Source organism: Micropterus dolomieu, linkage group LG10, assembly GCF_021292245.1.
Source record: "Micropterus dolomieu isolate WLL.071019.BEF.003 ecotype Adirondacks linkage group LG10, ASM2129224v1, whole genome shotgun sequence".
NCBI classification, from domain to species: Eukaryota; Metazoa; Chordata; class Actinopteri; order Centrarchiformes; family Centrarchidae; genus Micropterus; species Micropterus dolomieu.
In genome coordinates this window covers 20,260,702-20,283,654 of record NC_060159.1, presented here as the reverse complement: position 1 = coordinate 20,283,654, position 22,953 = coordinate 20,260,702, and the positions used below count along the sequence as shown (strand labels likewise).

Genomic DNA, 22,953 nt, shown 5'->3' with positions numbered 1-22,953 from the left:
GTATGCCCCTCTGGGACAACCCCCCGTGCGGGACGACCCCCCCCATCTCTGCTGCAGGGCTTCCATGGGAATGTGCTCCACCGGCCTCCGCGTCTCCCGCCTCTCGTAACCCTGGCGCCGCAAGTCACAGCGCCGGCCCACAAAACCGGGGCGACAGATGCAACGACCCTCAACATCACAGCGCTGAGAAATAGAGCCATGAGGGCTGCAGCGACAGGGCATACACTCCTGACGCTCAGCATCCCACCAGCAGTTAGGCTGGACCAATCACAGTGCATAGATGTGGAGGGGGGTACAGATAGAGGACCAATGAGAATGAGCGGGACAAATAACAACAACAAACTGAAAGTACAAGAAAAAAGTTTAAAATAAAATTGTATTAGGTTATAATTTGAAGGAACATAAATAAGCTTTTGACCAACCAGCTTCCCACCACATTGCTGTTAAACTAAAAAACACATTTGATGTAATGTGATGAGAAAAATAAAGTGTAATACAAATAAGAGCATCATCTCAATAGATCTAATTGGGATTAAAACACTCAAGAACACAGGTAGCCCATTATACACATATGATATTGCAAGATTACATCAAGAAAAAAAAAAGAGTAGAATTAGTGCCACCAATGAAACAGAGCTGTGTATGTGGAAAATAAGTAATAAAAAGTCTACACAGGAATGGTGCCAACGCATATTGGCAATATCTGTAAAGATTATTGGCATCCGTCAGAATACTTACCATGCACTCATCACACTGGCGTCCAACCACATTTTCTCTGCATTGGCACTGTCCAGTCTCCTTATTGCAGACCTCAGATACAGAGCCATTAGTATGGCACTGACAGGCTGCAAGAGAGGAGAGGAGAGGAGAGGAGAGGAAAACAGCATACAATTATCATTTCCTAATGGCAGAATTTCTACATGAGAACATATAATAACACATATTGATTATATTGATTTAACAATAACACAAGTTGGTGAGAGTGTTCTCTTTACACTACAATAGGCTGGATAAGAGCTTAGATCCAGCTTAAGGTCTTCTTCAGGATTAGCTGTCGATATGCACTTTAATATCCTGCTGACTGCACTTTGGAGAAAATCTTCCCTTCCCCAAATAGATTCTTCCGTGTAGTGGGCTGACTTAGTTTTGCCAGATTATATTTTGTATATAAAAACATGCAGTACGAGTCAAATGACAAAGCAAGGCTGCAACAGAGGACACAATCACTTTTTCATTTAGTTTTAGAATGTTGTTTTGCCTTGTTTGCTCTGCTGAAAATTTGGTATGGAGTGTGCACACCAGCACAGGAAAAACAAAACGGTTGAATGCATCCACCGACCAGTCAAGTTGTAGTCTGTATGTCTGTTCAGACTCACATTTAGTGCATTTTTGGACTAAATGCTACATTGATGATACATACAGTATGTGTCATTCCAGTGAATAAGCATTGTTGAAGTGATTAATGGAGGATTATCATAGACATACTGTTTAACAGGTACACATGTTCTTAATAACCATGTGAAAATTGATTGAGTATAGCTACATGCTGCAAAATGTGGTGCTTTTGTTTTTATGAGCTGTAGGTGAAACAAACTCACAGAGTCATGATTAGCTAGCCACACTCAAATATGTTGTTTGCAGTCACTTTTGAAATTTAGAATGAGGCAGGAAGTAAAAGTCAGAAATGTTGAGATGTAATAAAGCTCGTACTGTGCAAATAATTTTATTCCCATTGTTTCGTCTAAGTCAACGTGTGTGAAATTCCGAATCGCCCAGTTAATTCTTAAATTATGGCTAAAACTTGCTATGATGAAGATACGTCTGGCCCCCCTCCTGTTCAGAGAGATTTCTAGCCGTTAGTTCGGTCCGGCCAATCCCAACTGTTTATCTAATATGGGGCGGGTTTGGTATGATGACTGACAGAGGAGTGTCCCTAGCCCAGATTTCAAAAGTCACATGTTTTGCTGCTCTGATTGGTTGTAAATAGGGTGACCATGAACCAGAATGTGCTCAGTCCAGGAATATTTACAGTATATATATACAGTAAATACAGTATAGTATTCAGTATCTGCATTGACAAGAAAAAACAGAGCTTATGGAATTGAAAAACAATGAAGGAAGCACTACTTGAATCTGACAGTGAAGAAACGCCAAGAAGGTGCACCTGATACACCAGGCGACTGAAAACTGTCCACACAAATTCCACTAACTTTACTTACTGAACCTGTCTTCCTCCAAGTGAAATTAAAAAAGAAGTTTGCCTTGAATTTTTGGGCGAGTCATTCGCTTTCTCAATGGTAGTACATTCACTGAAACACACACACACACACACACACACACATATATATATATATATATAAACCATAAGTACATTTACATCTCTGCCTTGAGCCTCATTTCTCTTACACTGAAAGAGATTGCATAATATTCAGCTCATGGCCTTTGTCATGTGTGTACAGTCTTTTTGTTTCATGAATGGGTTAGTTGCAGAAATGTCATCCAAACCTTAAAAATCTCTCTCTCTTTCTCTCTCCCTCTCTCTCTCTCTTGTTCTGAGATACTTTGAGACTTCAACTTTATTTAACTTTGTGTGTTTAAATCCTGCTAGGGGAAAAGAAAGACACACCTTCACACGCCAATCAACCCATTAGATATACAATTCAAAGCTTGAACATCACAGCTCCCATCTGGTGGATGGGCTGTCAGAAGCACATACACACAAATGTGCACACAGAAATACAAATTGGAAGGACTCATCACATCACATAGACACACATGTGATGTGTGTCTACTCCTAGCCTGTTTTACCTCCTGCCATTTGCTACTGTTAGATGTAAAAGAGACAGAAGGACAGACCTGAGTGTGGGATTGGAAAGTGAGAGAAAGAGAGAGCGGTACAACAGATGTCCACACACACGACACACAGAAATACGCAGAAATATGCAGAAACACATGGTACACAGCATACATATATTGGTTTCTGCTTCACACACGAATGCGGAGAGGCATGCACGTCTGCCCACACATGCCTACACTACACACATACCCTTGCAGATGTACACACACATACTTGCCTGATTTAACATACAAGAAAACATGCACATATATGTCCGTTTCACTCACTCTCTCTCACACACACAGTCTCTCACCCCCCTAGCATCACCCTTCGGGGACCATCTGGACTCCATTCTGTCAATCGCTACAATGCGAGCCTTGTTGTGGGATAAAATGTTGCTTTTTGTTGTGTTTTTTATTTTTTTTTCCATTACTGGCCTTGATGGTGAAGATAATTTTTTGCAACTTGAAATACACTATGGTCTGCTTCCAAGCTATCGGCAATCTGTCGTATAAACAAACTATTGTGCATCTATTCTATATCTTTAGCACTACAATGGTGCGTTGGTCCAGTACAATCTTTTAAGTATACGTAAAGTACATAACAAATGCAAATTGAGTCCACACTCAAGACAAACAAGTAGACATAGAAGTGGCAAATTTCTATTACAAGGATGCTGATGAGATGTGGTGTTCAGAAGCCTTGAGGGAAAATGAGCTGGAACATTCTGTAATAAATGCAATAAAACGTGCATGCTTGATATAAGTTTCCCATTTGTTTGGCCACTGCAGCACAAAAAAGCTTTGTGTAATGTAATTAGTAATGTCTTAGAACTAACCGATGTTTAAGTTGTGTCAAATGCTCTTGTGTTTTTGGAAAGGGGGGAAAAAGAGACACCACAGTCCATTATAATTAAAAGCTGAGTATCGTTACGCACATCGCTTCAGCATGTGGAGACATCCAAAGCTTGACAGGCTTGTCGTGCCTAGTTACGGTTCTTAAGCTATGATAGGACAATTATTGTTCAGGGGAGGGATCTAACAACACAGTCAATTCCTTCATGCTGGGTTTGCATCTGTTTTTTGTCCCTGAATCAGAACATGTAAAATACCATGTTGTGTCAAAGAGTGCCATCTGCCCCCATGTAGGACATGCACAGGGTTGCCAACTTGCTCTACATACATTAAAATAGCGAGACCTTTACGTTAGAAAAATATTATTTAGTCTTCACAGAAAGTTAAATGTGAAAAAAACAGAAACTAACTGCTAAAACTAAACTAAACAAGGAGAAGCAGCGTTCAGTTATTATGCTCCGTATATCTGGAGTAAACTCCCAGATAACTGCAGGTCTGCTGAAACTGTCAGTTCTTTTAAATTAAGAATTTTCTTTTTATCATTGCTTTTAATTAAATATTTACACGGTGAGAAACGACTAGGTAACTGAGTCAAAAGATAATTAGAGTGAGATTGAACAGAGTGAAGGAAGTGGTCTTAAATCTGAGTGATTTGCAGGACCCTCTGTCCACCTGTAAACACGCAAGTGGGTCCAGAGTATAACTGGATCAAAGTGGCCTGCGGACAGACATGTCCTGGTTTCTCTGTAGTGTCCGAGGGTTTTTGGAGTTTCGGTGGACCCAAAGATTGCTATGGACCTGAGTACAGACCAGCTAGAGATTAAGTGTACTTCTCTGTTTATTCTCTTTTCAACCCCTCAGCCTGTTTTTATTTTTCATTTAACTCTTTTAACACTGATTGTACACTGTACTGTAACTTATACTGTCCTGTTTAACCCTGTTTATTATTATTTTTTATTTCACCAAAATTATTTTTCAAACTTAATTTATTTTTTCCCTATGTTGCTTTTATATTTGACGTAAGGCACTTTGAATTGCCTTGTTGTTGAAATGTGCTATACAAATAAACTTGCCTTGCCTTGCCTAACTGTCAGCAATGACAAGAAAAGTGGATTTTTTTTAAACGTTGAGTGCAAAATTCATCTACAATATGATCATAACAAGATGAACACTTTGTACTTTTTGGGGCACTTTCAGTCCCGTAAAAACTCAAGAGACCCATCACAGAGGACTGTACTAGGCAGTCCATTAAGACTGGTTAAATGTGTACTGTGAGATCCCCAAAGAGTTTATTGATCTACTGTGAAGTATCTATGAAGCATTCATTAAGTGTCAGACACACAGGAAGCATAATTACATATTGAATTACCCTTACACCCACTTTGTTCCAGAGATTGGACAAATGTGTGATACTGCAAATCACAGATCTTTTCAACAACTTGCAAACAACTTTTCTCCATGTGAGAAATGGTCAGAGAAGCACATTTTCATGAATTTATTCCTCAAACAACAAATTGCTTTTTGGTCAGGTTTGCTCGCAAAATCAAACCATTTTCCATTCCCGGGCTGAGTTAAACTGAACCGCTATTAAGGGGAGACACAAAATGGCTGCGGCAAAAACAGATGCAGATGGGAACTCTGACACCAAAAGATAACGTAAAGGATTTTTACAGTCTAATAGTGCACAAATGGACTTGGCCTGAACTCTCCTGCTCCACTCAATAAAATTCATTAAGACTTGGAGTGATAGGGAGATCGAGGCAGACGGACAGAAAGAGAGTTGTTGTGTTTTAATAATTCTCGGTCATTCGTACAGGATCAATAACAACCCTCTGACTCCTAGACACGAGCAGCCGATCAGCACTGTAGGAGAGCAATAGATCAAGCTGATTAATCAATAACCATTTAGCTGGGTGGAGAGGGGAAACAACTACAGAACAATGAACTATCAAATACACATTAATACCCACTGTCAGCCTGTCTACCTGCCTCTGTGCTCATCTGACAGTTTAATCTGTCTACTTACTGGCCTCGCCTGTCTATCGCTCTTTAGGTGCCTATCTGTTAATCTGTCTTTCTGCCTGTTTTGCTGCCAGTGCCGCTGTTTTTGTCAAGTTGAAGATTTTCACTAACAAGCACCATCTGTACATCCGAATTCCCTGCCATCTCTTTCTTTCTGTCTTGTTCAGTCATGCCCCCCCTCCCTGCCTTAACAGGTATAGTTTTTTATTCTCACTCTTAAACACAGCTGGCAGTCAGTAGGCCGCTCCGACATCACACCCACTCTACTAGCACAGCTGCACACCACACACACACACACACACACACACAAACACACACACTCTCTCCAAATGGTGTACTATCTACTTACTGTTTTAGTGAAAAATTAAAGGTATCATTTACCTAAAACTGAGTTTCTTAGAGGTAAAACATTTCTTGAGTGTAACGCCCCTGCTGAAACACTGAAGCTGGAATATTGGCTTTTTTATAATGATTTTTTTGAAAAGTGGATGATGTTTTCCCTCTTAAAGTCCCTGTGTGTAAAATTGTTTTTTTAATCTGATTACAGCACCTTAATAAAGCCATTCTGATGGCATACTGTAGACAATATCAAGACAAACTGGTTCAATCAATATCTTGCTTTTACACAATTCATTCTCAGTGTCAGCTTGGGGGTATGAAAGTTAGGGGGGAGCAGTATCTTTTTTGATACTACCACTACATGTTGCCAAAGTTATGCATTTTCCAATCTTACAAATTAGGGCAGTGCAGTATGACGGTAAATATAGTGTGAGGGTAGAAATGTGTCCACGGGTAGAGATTTGGCAATACCCTTTCCAATGCGGAAGCTCAGTGTTTCAATTAAATATATATTTAATGTATTTTACCTAATTTATGTGCACTCGTTTCATGTTAGCTCAAAGTGTGTCTTTACTATGCTTTGCTGTCATTTACAGCCACACTAGTTTCTCTCCTCTCCTCTGCTCACTGTGCTTCACCAAGGGCAAAGGGCAGAGAGACAGGTCAACATTACTTACTTGACAACAACTCATTACGTTACTTAACGCTCAAATTCAACCGTGGTGTTCTGTTGGGAGATACAGTAACTTAAACCAAAGGTGAGTAAAAAAAAGTAAATAATTTGTAATTTCTTAAGCTATGAGTAAAGTCTGCAAGCAGCAAGGCTAATTTACGCAGTGTAAAATGCCATAGACTAAAGCTAATAATGGTGACTAGCAAAAAACAATAGTTTTGTCTATGAACCTTGACAGTTATCGTCCGCCCCCGAAGCAGTTGACCTCAAGGTCTTAAATAACATTATGATAGTGACACCAATACTGTAAAAATCTGTATTTATTAAATGTAACAAGGGAAAACATCATACTGGACTTTAAAACAACAACTGTAATGCTCGTTGTTAGTCGTTTACGTACGTTGGCAGTTTTTTGCTGTGATGGCGTCTCCATAGTAACCTTCAGCACAACTGTCACAAGCTGCGCCGCCATAACCTTGGCGACAGCGCAGACACTGGCCCGTGATTGGATCACAGCTGCCAGGTATAGATAGGTCCAGGTTTCCATAGCAATCACAGGGCTGGCAGGTTCTCCCTGGCACAGTGGGCTGGCCGTAGTATCCATTGGAGCATCTAGGAGGCAGCAGAGAGACACAGAGACAGTGTGATAAGGCTGACCCATATTGGATGTATTGTAAACATGATCTGCTACCTGGGAACAACCGCTTAACAGTTAATAAAAAGATGATATGTTGGAATATTTTATATTTGGCATCACAATTTGCATATGCATATTAACACAATTAGCAAACATGCTTGTGAATGACTGTTACATAAAGTTCTGTTAAGGTTTTTGAGGATTTTGGGAAATCCTGGTGCACACTGATAAACATTACTATAGATGTGCCAGAGATAGCCAAAATGCTGTTTTTCATCTGTAGTCCCCTGACAGGTGTTACAAAGTCACCCTGCCCTACCTAATCTGCCCCCATTGAGAATGACTGGGCTGAAACTCATTCCTCCAATGACTCCATTTTTACAAAAAAATAAAAAATTGTATTTAACCCATATTTAACCAGGTAAGACCCGTTGAGATGAGTGGTCTCTTTTACAAGGGTGACCTGGCCAAGACAGCAGCGTAAAGAAGGTTACAGACGACAACAATACCACAAGTAACATATAAGACACACATTGAATAATTAAACCTTTAAAATAACTATGCACCAAACCAAGTCATTCAACCTTACTATGTACTTATAAGTGCTTTAAAATTAAGAGAATCTACTGATAATCACTAATAATCACAAACAATTCTACACATAGCTTTAAAGTACCTCAACAATCCTACCAGGTATACTTTCAAGTTGTAGCAGCAAAAGATCCTGTTGTTGTAGTTCCCAGAATACAATTTTAGTTTGGGATAATAATTATATTTATTTATTTAATGTTTATTTGACAGGGACAAATGCATAGAACATTGCTTTATAAAGAATACAAAGTAGATGCCATGCACACAGGTTTCTAGCAATGACTAATTTGCAACCCCTGTCCCTGGTTAGGCTTATACAATTTAAACAGAGATTACAGAGTAGTGAGTTTAAAATTTACAACCATTAAAACACATACAATAAATACATCCCATACATGAAATAAGATATGGACTGAAGTAGATGTAGAAATTAATATAAACAGAGTCTAGACACAACAAACAATACAAGAACACAAAAGTGTGCATATGTCTGTGCATGCTAACATATGCAACATCATGTTTGTATGCATTGCATTGTATCCTGTACAGTATATAGCAGAAATATAGCAGAAAATACAGTTTTGCTCTGCTTTCATGTAGCAATAATACATTTTTCAGCTTTGAGGTCCACAAGAAAATATGCAGTGGCTCACTTCTTCTTCTTTCCTTTGTAACAACTACAGAAAACAAATCTGATATTTCAGCAGGTAAATATTATCAAAAATATTGTTTACCTCAATTTCTAGCTTATATGACAAGAACATACTGATCTCCTTATACAAGATTACGAATAACAGCAGGTCTCATCCCACAAGAGCAGGCAACCAATATCCAATCACAAAATAAACAAGCAACAAAGCTAAACTAGCTGAGTCCATGGGAATTATCAACATTGTTATGGGTGTGTCTTTGACCATTGATACTGCCTGGCTGAAGGCACCTGTATAATTCATTATTAAACACATTATGTGATGCAATAATAAAATAACATGTCTTTTAGTGGTTATTCTGTTCAAACATGTTATCTGTAGAAATGTGTGACTGATGTATTTGTTGTGTCCTTGGAAGGCAAAAGTTTGAACTGAACATAACTGGGATACTGTCTGTGAAATAAATAAATAAGAAAGTTTAGATCCTTTATTGTTGTCAAGTCTTTTGTTCTTTTTAGTAAAACAATAAGTGAAAGATTTAAGAAGTATTATTCATGGAAACAAAAATAAAAAATGCTTTTTGGCAACCTCAAGCAAAGACAAGGACACACAACTGTGTGAACTGCCATATCATTCCAAGATTTTGATTTTTGATTTACAGCTTCTTTCCTTTGGATTAATAAGAAGAAGGTGCCGCAAAATATATTAACCTGAGACAGCTGAAACGTGTCAAGAGCCAGTGAAACCAAATAAAACAGGCTTAAGCTGAAATAAAGCTCTACAGACTGAATTGAGACTTGAGATGAGAGGGGGAGAGTGGGAGAGAGAGAGAGAGAGAGAGAGAGAGATAGAAAAGGGGGGAAAGGTTTTCACATTGAAAAGAGAATTAAATTTAGAGAGGAGGGAAAAGAAAGGAAAGAGAGAGGGACAGAGTCAAGAGCAGCCAGCCATTATTACCACTGACCCTCCTTGGTACTCAATAGCACTGGTTTATTAGCTTCTGTGTGTGCACATTGCTGAAGTGTGTGTGTGTGTGTGTGTGCACTTCTGTTGTGTGTGTGTGTGTGTGTAGTGCTACAAGTACATTCTTCTACTCAAGTGGAGAATCATCCTGGCAGCAATCTCACTTCTTGACAGTAGAGAAGAGGAGCAAAAGTGTGTGCTTGTATTTAGCTTTATTTGCAAGATGAATTCACACTTTGAGGCTTTTATTCTACTATATTACATACATCAGCGTGTGTGTGTGTGTGTGTGTGTGTGTGTGTAGTCACTTGGGCCTCAAGAGGAAGAGAAGGTATTTATAGCGGGGAGTCCAGAGTGTTTGAAGGACATGGGGGGGTTCAGACACCTGGTCAAAGCCTTCAGAGTGTACAGGAAACAGACGGTGAGTACAACTGGTAGAGTTACAGAGGTAAAGAGAGGGGTTGGGATCCTAAAAGTAATGTTCTTTTATTTTTAGTGTTATAAATGAGGAGTCGGCGCCAGTGGAAGACAGCCTCTGCTCCTCCCTTGTACATTCTTTCCCCATAACTTTTAAAGCATTTTGAGATCCACTTGCTCTCTCAGTGCTACTGTATATTTCCTATTAAAAGTAGAAATTGGGGCAGGTTGTTTTTAGAGAGTAAAATGGGACTTTCATTTAAATAAACATCTTGTAGTTATTTTAAAATGTACTTTTTTAATTTATGTGTATTGCTGCAGTGGAATAAGATCAAATAAAGTTTTGTTTTTGTTTCAATATGACTAACTTTTTCTGTTTCTAATAGTCAACCTTGCTGCCACTTAAATAAATAATCTCAATTTAAAGAACAATTGTGACCTGCTGCACTCAATCAGTGAGTGGAGCTATAGAAGAATCAGCACTTTTCTCATAAGACAGCCATTTGACTTTTCCATCTCTCCCTCTCTATATGCTGAAGTCCTTAGCATTCAAAATTAGCTACCTACATTTGGCTGCAAAAAATGTATAGTAGAGATTTAATTGTCCTTAAACCTATTTTATCACAGCAGTAACTAACTTTGAGCAATGAACCCAAAATATACTGCCTTTGAAAGTAAGTTATAATCACTTTATTTATTTATTTTTACTTTGACTATTGCTTATTTAGGCATGGATATTTAATGTTATATTTAATGTTATGTATGTTTTGAAACCAGATTTTCAGGAGCTTTAAATATTATTCTTTAATCACCCATAAAGTAGAAATATAATAAATATAATTAATTATATTTGTATAAATAAATATATACAAACATTATTCCAAATTTATTTTAAACATTTGATTTCCGGCTCTATACCCCACCTGTTTCTGCAGTTGTCGCTTTATGTCATACTGTATTTGTCACAACACAAGGAGACAAGACGGGTGGGTGAGACAAAGGCTGAGGCAGATGAGTTTTAATGTTATATATATATATATTTTTTTTACATGGCAGAAATATCAAATATAAGTATCAATCTTCTCTTCCGTCCAAAACTGTCAAAGAACAAATACAACTGTACTGTCCCAATTGCATGGTTTTACCTGACAATGTTACAATACATCACAACTTTTTTCAAGTCTGTGAACAGTTGCTAAGTAATTTTTAGTGTACTTTAAAAACTAATTGTATTCTGTGTCTCCTCAAGTTTTACATTTGTTTTTAGCCCATTATTATCACAGTAACCATTGGTACTGCTACTACTTTCCCCAGCAATGCTTAACTAATGCTACACAGACACTCACATTAATGCTAATCTGCTCTACAACTGGTACCAATAGCATTAACAAATAACATTTATGTTCTTATAGAATTCCTGATCAAACTGCTGACTCAGCTTAAGGCCTGAGTGGAACTATGTACCTCAGTGCTCATGTGGCATCCCATTTGGCTGGACTCTGGTCTACTCCTTATTGTTATGACTCAACTTCAAAAGTCATGCTGTCCGTTATGTACCTGCCTTGAAAAGGGGTCTCATTTCGTGTGACTCATTGGATCTTTCTTTTTTCTCACCCTACTGAAGGGGTGTCCTATCACTAAGGCTCAACCTTACATAAATGTAATAACATTAAAACTAATAATTGCCATCAATACTGCTTCTCTATCCCCTGCAGATGAAAGAGGATCTATTAAGTGCCCCATATCCATCATGCAGTATTAACAGCTAGATGGTGTTGAGTCACCAGAAACCAAATGAATGTGTAAAATCGTAAATACCTTTCGACTAATAACATCTGGATATACTGTCAAACCCTACACAGCATTATAGGGTAGCTTACAACTCAAAGTGTTTTAGCCGACTTATTTGTTAGGCAACTGCATTGAACAGCTTTCAGCTAAATTCTAAATGGCTGTTTATGGACAGGAAATTGAAAAGCAGAATCACTTAGCAGAGAGTGGATACTCTATTAGCATGGAGGGAATAGAGTAGCTTATTCTGTTAAAGCCCATAATGCAGACAAATTTGCACATTACAATTAATTACCACTAACAACAACAAAAGCACTGTAGATAATGAAGTGTAATGGCAGGTAGTGCATAGCAGGTATCAATTAGACTAATAGAACAAGAAACAATAAACTGCTGATTACCTCTTTAATACTGCCATTAGTAATAAAATATTATTTTACATTATTTCAGCTCCGATGAGCTCTGACTCAATGCAGCAACCAACAGTCTTTTTTCCTTTCTCCTTTTTTGATTACCAGCTGTCCTCTCTCACCGACTGGATGCACTGTATGGCATTAGAACAGCACACACACGACCACAAGAATGTACATACACAGATGCATTATGTGCACTCAATGGCAGATACACATTTTCACACACAAACATATACATGAACACATTGGGCACACACTCACCGCAATCTAGCAAAATCATTATTGGAACACATTTTCACACACATGACCTCACTAATGGAAGTACTTCAGAAAGAGAGGTGGAGCAGTCAACTCGACGCTCCACAGATGGTAAAAAACACCGCAGCACGTCTCTTACCTGGAACACGCAAACACGTGCACATTTCCCCCATTTTAGCCTCACTCTACTTTTATTTGCTTTTATATGCCTAAGTGGTCTTGACCCACCCTACATCTCTGAGCTGCTACCCCCTATAGACCCACCTGTTTTCTCAAGTTAGCCGATCAACTTCTCCTAAGTGTGCCATAAACAAAGCGCAAGCTTTGACCGAGCTTTTGCTGTAGCAGCTCCTAAACTGTGGAACGATCTACCTCTGCCCATTAGACAGGTATCTTCACTGTCTGTTTTTAAGTCTATTCTTAAAACCCACCTCTTTTCCTTGGCCTTTGTTTTATTGTATGGTTGTTATTGTTTTTACTTATTTTTTACGTATTTTATGCGTCATGTGCGCTATGTACTTGGTGTCTTTTATTTATTTTTCTGTACAGCACTTTGTGTCCACTTTGAATGTTTTAAGTGGGAGGATTGCAGTGCAGATGCCTCTCTGTGACAGACAAAGTAAAAAAAAACTGATTGACAATGAGTCAGTTTACTTTCCAGTGACAAATGAGGTTTATAAAAAGACTAGACAGAGAGATTCTGCAGGGGACAACAGGGCGAGGCATGTAGACTATGCATGGCAGCGAGCTGAGGCCCTGTATCCAACAGCAGCTCTCTTTTAACTGGCAGCACACAGCCAAGCCAAGGCCTGGATAAGGTGCAACATAACACCTATGTGACGTTGTTATAATAATAATTGTCAATGTAGAAGCCCACCTAACACTGACTGATTTAACAAAATAGATATTCAAATTGTAACCAGCTCATGAAAACATTTGCTATCAACAAGGCCAATTGACACTTTCCACAGAAAAGTGCTGCACAATCTACAGAAATAAAAATTTCAGTAACAGAAAACTCAACGATGATCACATCATAGCATCCAGTGCTTACATAATGATTCGATGTTGCCTTCAGTACCAGCCACAGGAAAATCAAGCCAACTAACGGCTGAAACGATTCATCGATTAAATCGATAAAATCAATTAACAAAATGCATCGACACAAATTCTTTGCATCGATGCTTCGTTTAATCCATGTAATTTTACAGCACAGTGTTTCGCAGGGATATTTATTAGTGCCGCACATCGCGCTTATGCTGTGAACACGACGTATAATGGCGCTGTTTGCAAAGTGGAAGAAGAGAGAGAAAATAGCGAGGGACAAAGAAGAAAGTGTCCAAAGTATGGGATTATTTCAAGCTAAAGAAAACAACAACTCTGTAATGTTACCGTTTGTCCACCATAAAATTAAACTTATGTCGCCTCGGCAACAGCACGACGGCACCTGAACAAAAAGCAGCCGGTGTTCTGCAGCGGACCACAGACAAGGTAACTGTAACAGCATCTTTAGCATTTAGCTGAAATCATGATTGATTGTTGAGTTGAAGGCCAGCCAAAGTAAGCCGCAGTCCTCAGCTGAAAATGTACATACATGCGTTTGTTGTTCTCCTTTTTGGACCGTGAGATGTAACCTCACAGTCATGAGTTAATCGGCTGTCGGGGAGCTGCACCTTTTAACTCCCCTCCAGCTCTCTGTAGCTCAGACAATCCCTGCTTACCTGCGTGTGCTAATCCATCCTTCACCCATATTCTTTGTCTTTATAATTGCCATCTTTATAATAACAAACAACAGCTGTTTCATGTGCAGGATCGCTCATTTCCAATTTCCCGTGTGTGTTTTCTTGACAAAACGTGGTTTGGAGACCTCGGGTGATGTTTGTGTTTGTAAAGCAGCTGTCTGGTTGTCGGTCTGATGTTTGCTGTATGACACGCTATGAATTTCTGGCGGCGGCGCCAAGTAAAAGTACTTCTTAAACGACGCATCGATGAATCGCTGAAATAATCTATCGAAGCTTCGAATACTAAAATCATCGTTAGCTGCAGCCCTAAAGCGAACACTTTGAAGAGATATCCCACTTGCAAATGAGCAGGCTAAAAAAGGAGCAGCCAAGACCTCTGATACCGTTATTTTAAATTATGGGTCAGGAGCATAAAGACTTGTTTCTATTTAGGCTACTCCCCACCAGATCTAGCTTAATATAGTCCTCCACATCCAATATGATAACTATGAATCATATAAACTTTTTGTTATTTATAATATTTGGATACCACTTTCTTATAAGGCACTCTTTGTAACTAAAGGCTATTAAATGTAAATAGGTCTGTTATAAGCCATTAATGAGGATAACCTTTGGATTGCTGGCTTGTGAAAAATCCATTAGACTGGTCGGAGTGTTTGGCCACCCACTTGGCCCAAAATCCAGTTTATTAAGATTTACTACTGCAAATATGAGGGATAAAGACTCTGTATTCATTACTTATCAAGATTTATAACTTAAGGCTATGGCTTATTATAAAGTCGAAAAGTATGTATTAATGGATTACCAGCATTTATGACTGCATTGTTACCAAATAGAAACGATAAACAACCTAGCAATCCAGATGCTGTTCTTATTAATGGATTATAATTTAGCAATAAAACATTTGGTATAAAGTATACAGCATGCGGGATTCTTTGTGTTCTGCAGTTAGCCTTTCTAATGAAACTCTCAATGAAGATCATAAGACTGTGGAAAAAAAGACGCAAAACGCTGTTCATTCTACAGGAACAAGATCAACAGTAAAAGGTCACTTACTCATTTATGCAGTAAATCACAAACAGAACTTCGGCCTCACTGCACACCTCTGCTCATACTTTTCAACAACAGTGTCAACAACATTCAGTTCACATCCAACGTTCAGTCGACTCACAAGGCTCCGTCTGAAGTTGCTGAAAAGTTGACTGCACAGAGCTACAAGGTTTAACTTGACTGCAGCACTTTTGAACAGTAATTACAACATTAATTATGTTTTTCCAAATAGAAAAACTTAACTATACTGAATATTAACTCATAATATCAGCTGTGGGCAGTTTCAGTTCCACACAAAACAGTCCAAATGTGTTGTATTTCAGTGTGCCTGGGTGGAGAAAAGGCTATGTTTACCCAGTCTGCATCACCACATGACAATATAGCCTGAAGTTTTAACAAGACTAGCATCCAGAGAGACTTCTCATTAGTCCTGGGTTGGTAAAGAAGCTCACAGCTAATGGAACAAGAATGTCGCTCATCTAATAAATATGCTGTGGACAGAAAGCCAGACGGACAATGAGACACTGAGCTTTCAAAAAACGGTTAATGAGCAAAAGTTTCCGTTGTCATTTGGGAATGGCTGAATACAGACTTTCTCAAACAGTAAATTTTGGAAATCACAACATATCTTCATATCCAATTGTGCAGTTCGTTCTGTTCTTTCAAAACACAACTGAAATCACATGATGGATGGATGTGCATTTCTAGGTTTTGATTAACAGTGATGAACTGAGTGATTTCCAGCTCTGCATTCAGTAATAATGAACTGCTCATAAATCCAACAAACAGCATACAATTCACACATAATTGTGTTTTTCACAGTGTGTGTATGTTACCTGTCACATCGTGGTCCTGTGTATCCAGGCTGACACTGGTCGCACAGCAACTCCCCTTCTTCACCTAGGTGGCAGGTGGGGCTGAAGCTATTGTAGTTGCCATGACGGCGTTGTTGTTGTTGTTTTTGTTGAAATTGTTGATGAAATTGGTAGCGTTGTCCCAGTGTGGAGAGAGGGAGGAGGAAGAGGAGGAAGAGGAGAGGACAGAGGCAAGTTAAGGCCATTGTTTGTCTCGCCATATACACACACACACACACCTGTGTCCCTGCTTTCACTCTCCAATCCTCACATTAATACTCACACACACACACACACACACACACACACACACACAACCGCACACTTAATTTCCTTTCTCTGACATCAGCATGTCTGTTCTTCCACACACTCTTGATTTGAAAACACTCTTCCTCCCTATGAACTGTAACTTAAATGAACTGAGAGAAAGAGAAAGAGAGAGAGAGAGAAAGAGAGAGAGAGAGTAAAGCGATAGTCTCTTACCCTTGTTCTGTCACCCTCCCACTTCCATAAACTATAGATAGTTCTGCTGGCTCAGGTTCCAGGACCCAGACTGACTCACTGGCCGACTGACAGGCTCGCTAACTGCAAGCTGGCTCACTGTACACACAAGTAAGCTTGCTTGGCCAGTGCATGTAAACATCAAAACACTGTAAAATAACAATAAAACAATAAATCCCCCGTGCACAGCAACAACAGTCTGGTAGGTTGCGGGATTTGGCAATCAAAATTCAAATAAAAGCCCCTGCACACTGAAATTACTTTACTATATTTGTGAATATAAATATAGTAAAGTAAATTCAGTGTGCAGGGGCTTGTTTTTGGTTTTGATTTTTCACTGTAAAATAACACTTTAACCATTGTATAAAATTATAAATGATATTTGTTCAAATAATAGGGGTTTTATAAAACCAGCTGTCCTCACTATGGGCACTACTTAAGTCAAGGTGCTGTAGCAGTGCCATTAATAGAGGAATAAAGATCAAATAGCATATGTACAAAGTACAATTAAATGTTGTTAGATACTTTTATTGACTAAGCATGGTACTATCCTGATATGTAAGTTAACTACAATCCTAACCTAAAAAATATCAAATGTGTATAAAGAATTAATCATCTAAATGAGTTACATTATTCATATAACTTAGAAATAATAATAGATAACGCATCTCAATCCTGGGAGAGTCCATTTTGCAATTTTCAGACTCAAGTTGCTCAGAGTTGTGCACATGTTCAAATTTGGTTACAACTAAAGGAATGTGGCTACCTGTAAAAGAAAAATAGTTGGGACTATTAATTTTTTTAATCAATATTTTTTCAGGTCATCCAAGTATGCTATGTAGCAATTTAAGGAAAGATTGTTTGATTCAGTTATGAAAGTAGCTTTTTAAAACAAAAATCAAAGTGGAGGCCTTTATGGATAGATAATTCACTGAGGAGCCTCCACTAAATTTCACCTGAAATCTGTCAGGTAGATTTAGATCTAATTGACAGACAAATAAAAAGACTAAAAACCTCCTTGGCGGTGAGGTAATTAAGACTGTGTGTAAATAAAGAGGAACAGCACTCCGAGATTAAAGTGATTTGTACTGATTTGCTGTAAATCGTCAACCTGCTTCCTGTGCTCAAACTAATATGGACTTGACTTTATCAGATGCTTGTAAGAGCTTAGGCATTCCTGCTAACTGTGACAGAGTGAAAGACTGGCTGGCTATTTGAGCAATTGCCAACAGTGAACCTAAAGGACTAGATGGCTATTTTGAGGGGCTGAAAGGCACGGCACCTTCAAGCTATTATTGCTGCAGGGGTTAGAGGGACGAAGAGACGAGGAGAGGAGAGAGACAGAGAGAGTTGTATCTTTCTTTAGCTCTGAAAGTTTTGGACATGACATGTCATGACTTCATGAAGATTCTCAGCTGCTGCTGCCTGTGTGTGTGTGTGTGTGTGTGTGTGTGTGTGTGTGTGCCCTGGTGACATCTGAGCACCTAACACACAGCATCTCTCTCTGGTCATTTGGGGAAACTGCAGATCTATAATGGCAGACTTAAATATCCAATTTAACCAATGTTTGTATATTGTCCCTACTTAGGACAATATGTTCCAAAAACAAGATATTCTGATAACAACTGCTAGTAGCAACCTCTACTGGCACGGTTTCATACCACTTACATCCACCATTTTGTCAGATCTGGGACCAAAACATTTTTGACAGACTCTCTCTATCAGCTCTCCAAATGCCCTTGTTGTAATTCTACCTATAGGTATAATTTTAATTATAGCTGTTAAGTGATGAAGTTTTCTACTAAGCAAGATAGGCATTCTACTTGCTGTCTGAGTAGCTGGTCGAATGCCATATCTGTTGCTAATTAACTAGTGAATTAATGTTGGGCTAACTGTTATGCATTACTCTTGTGGATTTGTGCATGCTTACAAGAATAATTACTGTATTTCTTCTGGAGAATTAATGTTGATCTTTCACTGATAGTACTGTTTCTTCCTCCATGAGGGACAATGTAACTAATCTGACAGTATACTGTTGTGATTCTAGTTACCCTGTTATTGTGCTAATTACTTTTTACAATATGTTTTGTCTAACTCTTGTTTACGGTATCTCATCTTTTCCTGATTTGTAACTCTATCAAAACACTTGCAGTCCAATACTGTTTTCACAGTTTCCCAACTGCTTCTAATAAAGACTTCAAAAGATCATCAACTCCTGTCTTCAACCTTTATTGGAAGTGCCAAGACAAGTCTTCCATGCCAACGGAAGGGGGCCAGTTTACCAAGAGGTGACAGCAAGGCCAGCGTAGATACGCAATGAACAGAACAGCAAGATGACTGCATAGCTGGCCAACATCAACCAGAATTTACATTGTTTTAATGACATGCTTCCTAGATGAACCATCAGGTGAAAGGCTCCTTCCCATGCCTCTCAACTGCGCTACTTCTATGACAAACAGCAGATTGTGCAGTCTAAATTCAGTGATAAATCAATACATAATAATGATAATAATAATAGTAATAATAATAATAACTGCATATATATTTCTCTACAAACTTGAAAATATGTGGTAAAGTGTGATTTTTTTCTATCTATCAGATATTTGTCCACTGCTTTTTTAAAGTACATGTTTACCAGATACAGAACATGCTGTAAGTAGGCACAGCATGAGCAGTTTTCCATATGAGTGGAATGGTATGATAAAGGTTTTAGATACCTTAATGACTAATACGAGGTTTGAGTTAGCTACTGTTAAGTTTTCTAACCACATTTACATTGATTCTGCCAACTGTGATGACAGTTCCACCCACAGAGAGGATGTTTCTCCACTTATATTTATGCTTCTACCTGTGGCGATAATATTTCTATTCATTTCATTATAATTGCATTCCTACCCACAGTGATGCAGTCTCTATTTGTGGTGATTTCCATTAAAGTCAAAAATTATCAGTCCGACCTACTTGTTGCTAGGAAGATTCAGAGGGCAGGTGCAGAGCTGACAGTCCGCAGGTGACCCACGGGTGGCGTTGCCAAAGTAACCAGGTACGCAGGTGTCACAGTGGGAGCCTGTGGTGTGGTGGGAGCAGTCCTGGAGGAGACACACAGGTTAAAGTTCAGATCAGTGTCATGAGAAGAAGTCGAGCTTTCGGTTTCAACACTGCATTGTGTTAATATTGTTTTGAATGCTTTAGACAAGAAAAAACAATCCGATACCATTAAATGTGTGTATTTTTTTCTTATGGGGAGTGAGGTGATCTTTCCTTTTTTTAATATATCGCAAAGTGTCTCAAAAATCTTGAAAACTGTTCTCTGAGAGAACTCAAGAACTCAGTGTATGTCTTGCAGACAGCACAAGTTGTTTCATCTCTAGTCTAGTGTGTAAAATGGTTAACAAAGACAGGTAGAACATCCAATTTTAGTACAAATTGGTTATGAAGCTGAATAATGCCACAAATTAAGTTATTTTGAAGTTAATACTAAGTGTAGTAAGCAAGTTTGAAAAAAATAAGAGCTAACAATAAACCTGCTCTTCTTTAATGTCATACTTTAATTTTAGAGGTTAAATGTTGGAAAGGTAAAAATTAATAGGCTCAAGGGTTACAGCACTGCAATAAGAAGAGCAGAAATGCACTGATACATTGTTCAAAGAGATCACTTGTTACTAAATAAAGCTGTCAAATCAAATCACTGTCAAGCAGACAACAGCAGGAGGAACAATCTCGAGGAGGACAAGGTTAATGATATGGTTCAGGATTAGCATCACATTTCGTTACCATCGTAACCAAGCACATAGGATTCACAGCTACATCGCACATCCAGCTACAAAACACTTGGTCAATAACGTCCCTCAGAACCTATAAAGAAATTTGCCTATCGATTAATTTGTCTATTGTTAGAATGATTTTTTTTCTTCTGTGAATGTTTTATTGCCAAGATGGGGCATCGCCACAACTGTTTGGTCACTCTGGATACTATAAGATAAAAATGTGTGAGATGAACGCCACTTAAGACCCTTTTCCGCTAGAGCCCGACCGATATTATCGGCCGATATGAGCTAATTGCATTTAATCGGTATCGGCCGTTTATAACAGCAGATATATGACAATTAAAAAAGAAAACTAGAGTCAGATTCTTCACTCATGTCATGGGTGTTAATTATAATAAAAACAGACCCAGTTCTCCTCTCCTGAAAACATTCATGACTTGCTAACGCTCCCGTTTTTCACTGCACTCCCCTGGCTTTCTCCCAGCTCACAGCAGGTTAATGTCATGGCAGTTGGGTGTTGAAAGCTGCTGACAGATGTAACTTTAGATTTAATCTGAAACTGTGTGGCTATTATAGTGAATGGTCCACATTTGTCTCTAGTTCATCACTTCTAAATATTCTCTAAAATCACGTAACGTTATAGCAGCTAACGCTGCCTGTTGCTAAATTAGCCACAAAGCTAATGCCATGTTCATCAGTGGAGGAGCGCTAACATTAATGAGCCATTAAACTATAGTTTCTAACATATTCTAAATATATCTGCGAGCCGCCTGTCTGTAGTTAGTCTGCATGTCTGAAACGATTAAACCAGAGTGTACATGTAAATAAACATGTGAGCTGAACAAGAAAATAACACGGCTTCCTGTAGCTCCTCTTTTTGTGACGTTGTAGATGTGAAACGCTGTAGCTGTAGGTTGTAGTTATAACGTTAGTTAAATGAAATCTCAAAGTTGCAGGTCCTCGTTATAGAGAGTCATGTTGTATTAGATGCATTCAGCAGCAGCTCACTGTATCATAGACGGGATGATTTAGACAGTTGATGACAAATGGTTTCTCGTGGTCAACTGTTGTTGTTTTTAAATGTGCTATAGAAATAAAATTGACATTGACATTGTAGCTTTGGTCAGAAGAGTGCTGGTAAAGGGATAAACCAGATGTGAATATGCTACATTGAAATTATGGCAGATTATGTGTAAAGTGAAATACACATGCTTATTCTCTCCGTGTTTACAGACAGCTGAAAAAGTTGCACATTCCAGCAACAAATATTTATTGATTTACATGTTCACTTTATGAGACTGTAATTTTATTAACTTAATTCTATTTTATTAACATAATCCATTTAGGAAACAATTTTATAGCCCACATACATACCAGTTTTCAACATCGGCCTGTTCTAAGTGTAGTTTATACAGTAAAGTTGTCTACTATCCAAATCATTCTCTAAATCTAAATATCGGCTCATAAACAGGATCAGGATCAGGATCAGCATCGGCCCCCAAAAACCCATATCGGTCAGGCTCTATTTTCCACTGCATAGTACCAGCTCGACTTGCCTCGACTTGCCTTTGTTTGTTTGTTTGAAAAGTTGTACCTGTACCTGCTTCCAGGTACTTTTTTCGTATCACCTCCATTAAGGTTCCAAGCAAGCTGAGGCGATACTAAAATGGTTTGGTCAGAGAGAATTGTCACTATTCACTGCATCATCATTGCGCACACCAGACAGAGGCCAGCAACCTTTATATACAAGCAACAGAAAGTTTTATATTTTACAGTTTTCGTATGTAATTTCACCACTAAATCCACTTCTGAGAAGTTTTGAGGTGAGAAATCAACTGTGTAGATTTCGAATATTGACAGTTTTACGAAAAGTGATGGTGGAACAAAAATGTGCTTGAAAGTTTTCGGAGTTGAGGAGCGGCGGCGGGAGAAGCCTGCCGCCCGCTCACAGAGCCGGGACATGCGGTCTGGGGTCCTTTGCGCTTTGGGGGGTCGCAGGGTGCCCTGGCTTCTGGGGGTGGGGGTCTCTGCGCGGGTTGATCCGATTGCGGTTTGGTGGGCTGCGGTGGGATTGTGGGGCGATTGTTGATGCATCTTGATGCATTGTGCTTTTTCCCTGGGCAGGGTCTCTGAATGGCTGCTGGGCGTTTAGTTTGTGATTGGAGTCCGGGGGAGGCATTTCCTCGTTGGCTTGGAGGGACCTGTTTGCGTCCCTGTTTTGCTTCGGGATGTGCAGTGTGGGTGCGGGGCAGGGCTGTGCTCCGGTTTATTCTGGGTTTGTGCCTGGAGTTCTCGGCCCTTGACGGGTGCGTGGGTTGTTGGTGGCATGCAGCTGAGCTAGTTGATTTTCCCTCGTTGCTGGTTTGGCTGGTGTTGCACGGCGGCCGGGGGGCGTGCTGGGCATGGGGGATGTCGGCTGGCGCCGGCGGCCTTAGTTTTTTCCGGTGGTTGGGGGGACGGCGGACTTTTATTGGCGGGTGCACGGTGACCTCTGCTGCGCGTTTGCTGCCGGGCTGGGACTTGCTGCTGGTGTTTCTCTCCGCTGGCTTTCGCTGTCGTGTTGTTCCGTTTGCTCTCTCTCGTTTGCCCGACCTC

At 39.2% G+C, this 22,953-nt stretch overlaps 1 protein-coding gene across 1 annotated transcript in view; it reads right to left on the bottom strand.

The window, feature by feature from the left end:
* Positions 1-22,953, bottom strand: part of lama2 (laminin, alpha 2) — a 196,063-nt gene that overhangs the window by 66,916 nt on the left and 106,194 nt on the right. Inside the window, exons 19-22 of the mRNA XM_046061408.1 lie at positions 19,553-19,680; positions 16,073-16,159; positions 7,125-7,336; positions 739-845 (exon numbers count right to left, since the gene is read on the bottom strand). Of these exons, the coding sequence (XP_045917364.1) occupies positions 739-845; positions 7,125-7,336; positions 16,073-16,159; positions 19,553-19,680 (534 nt within the window). The remainder of the gene's footprint in view (positions 1-738; positions 846-7,124; positions 7,337-16,072; positions 16,160-19,552; positions 19,681-22,953) is intronic.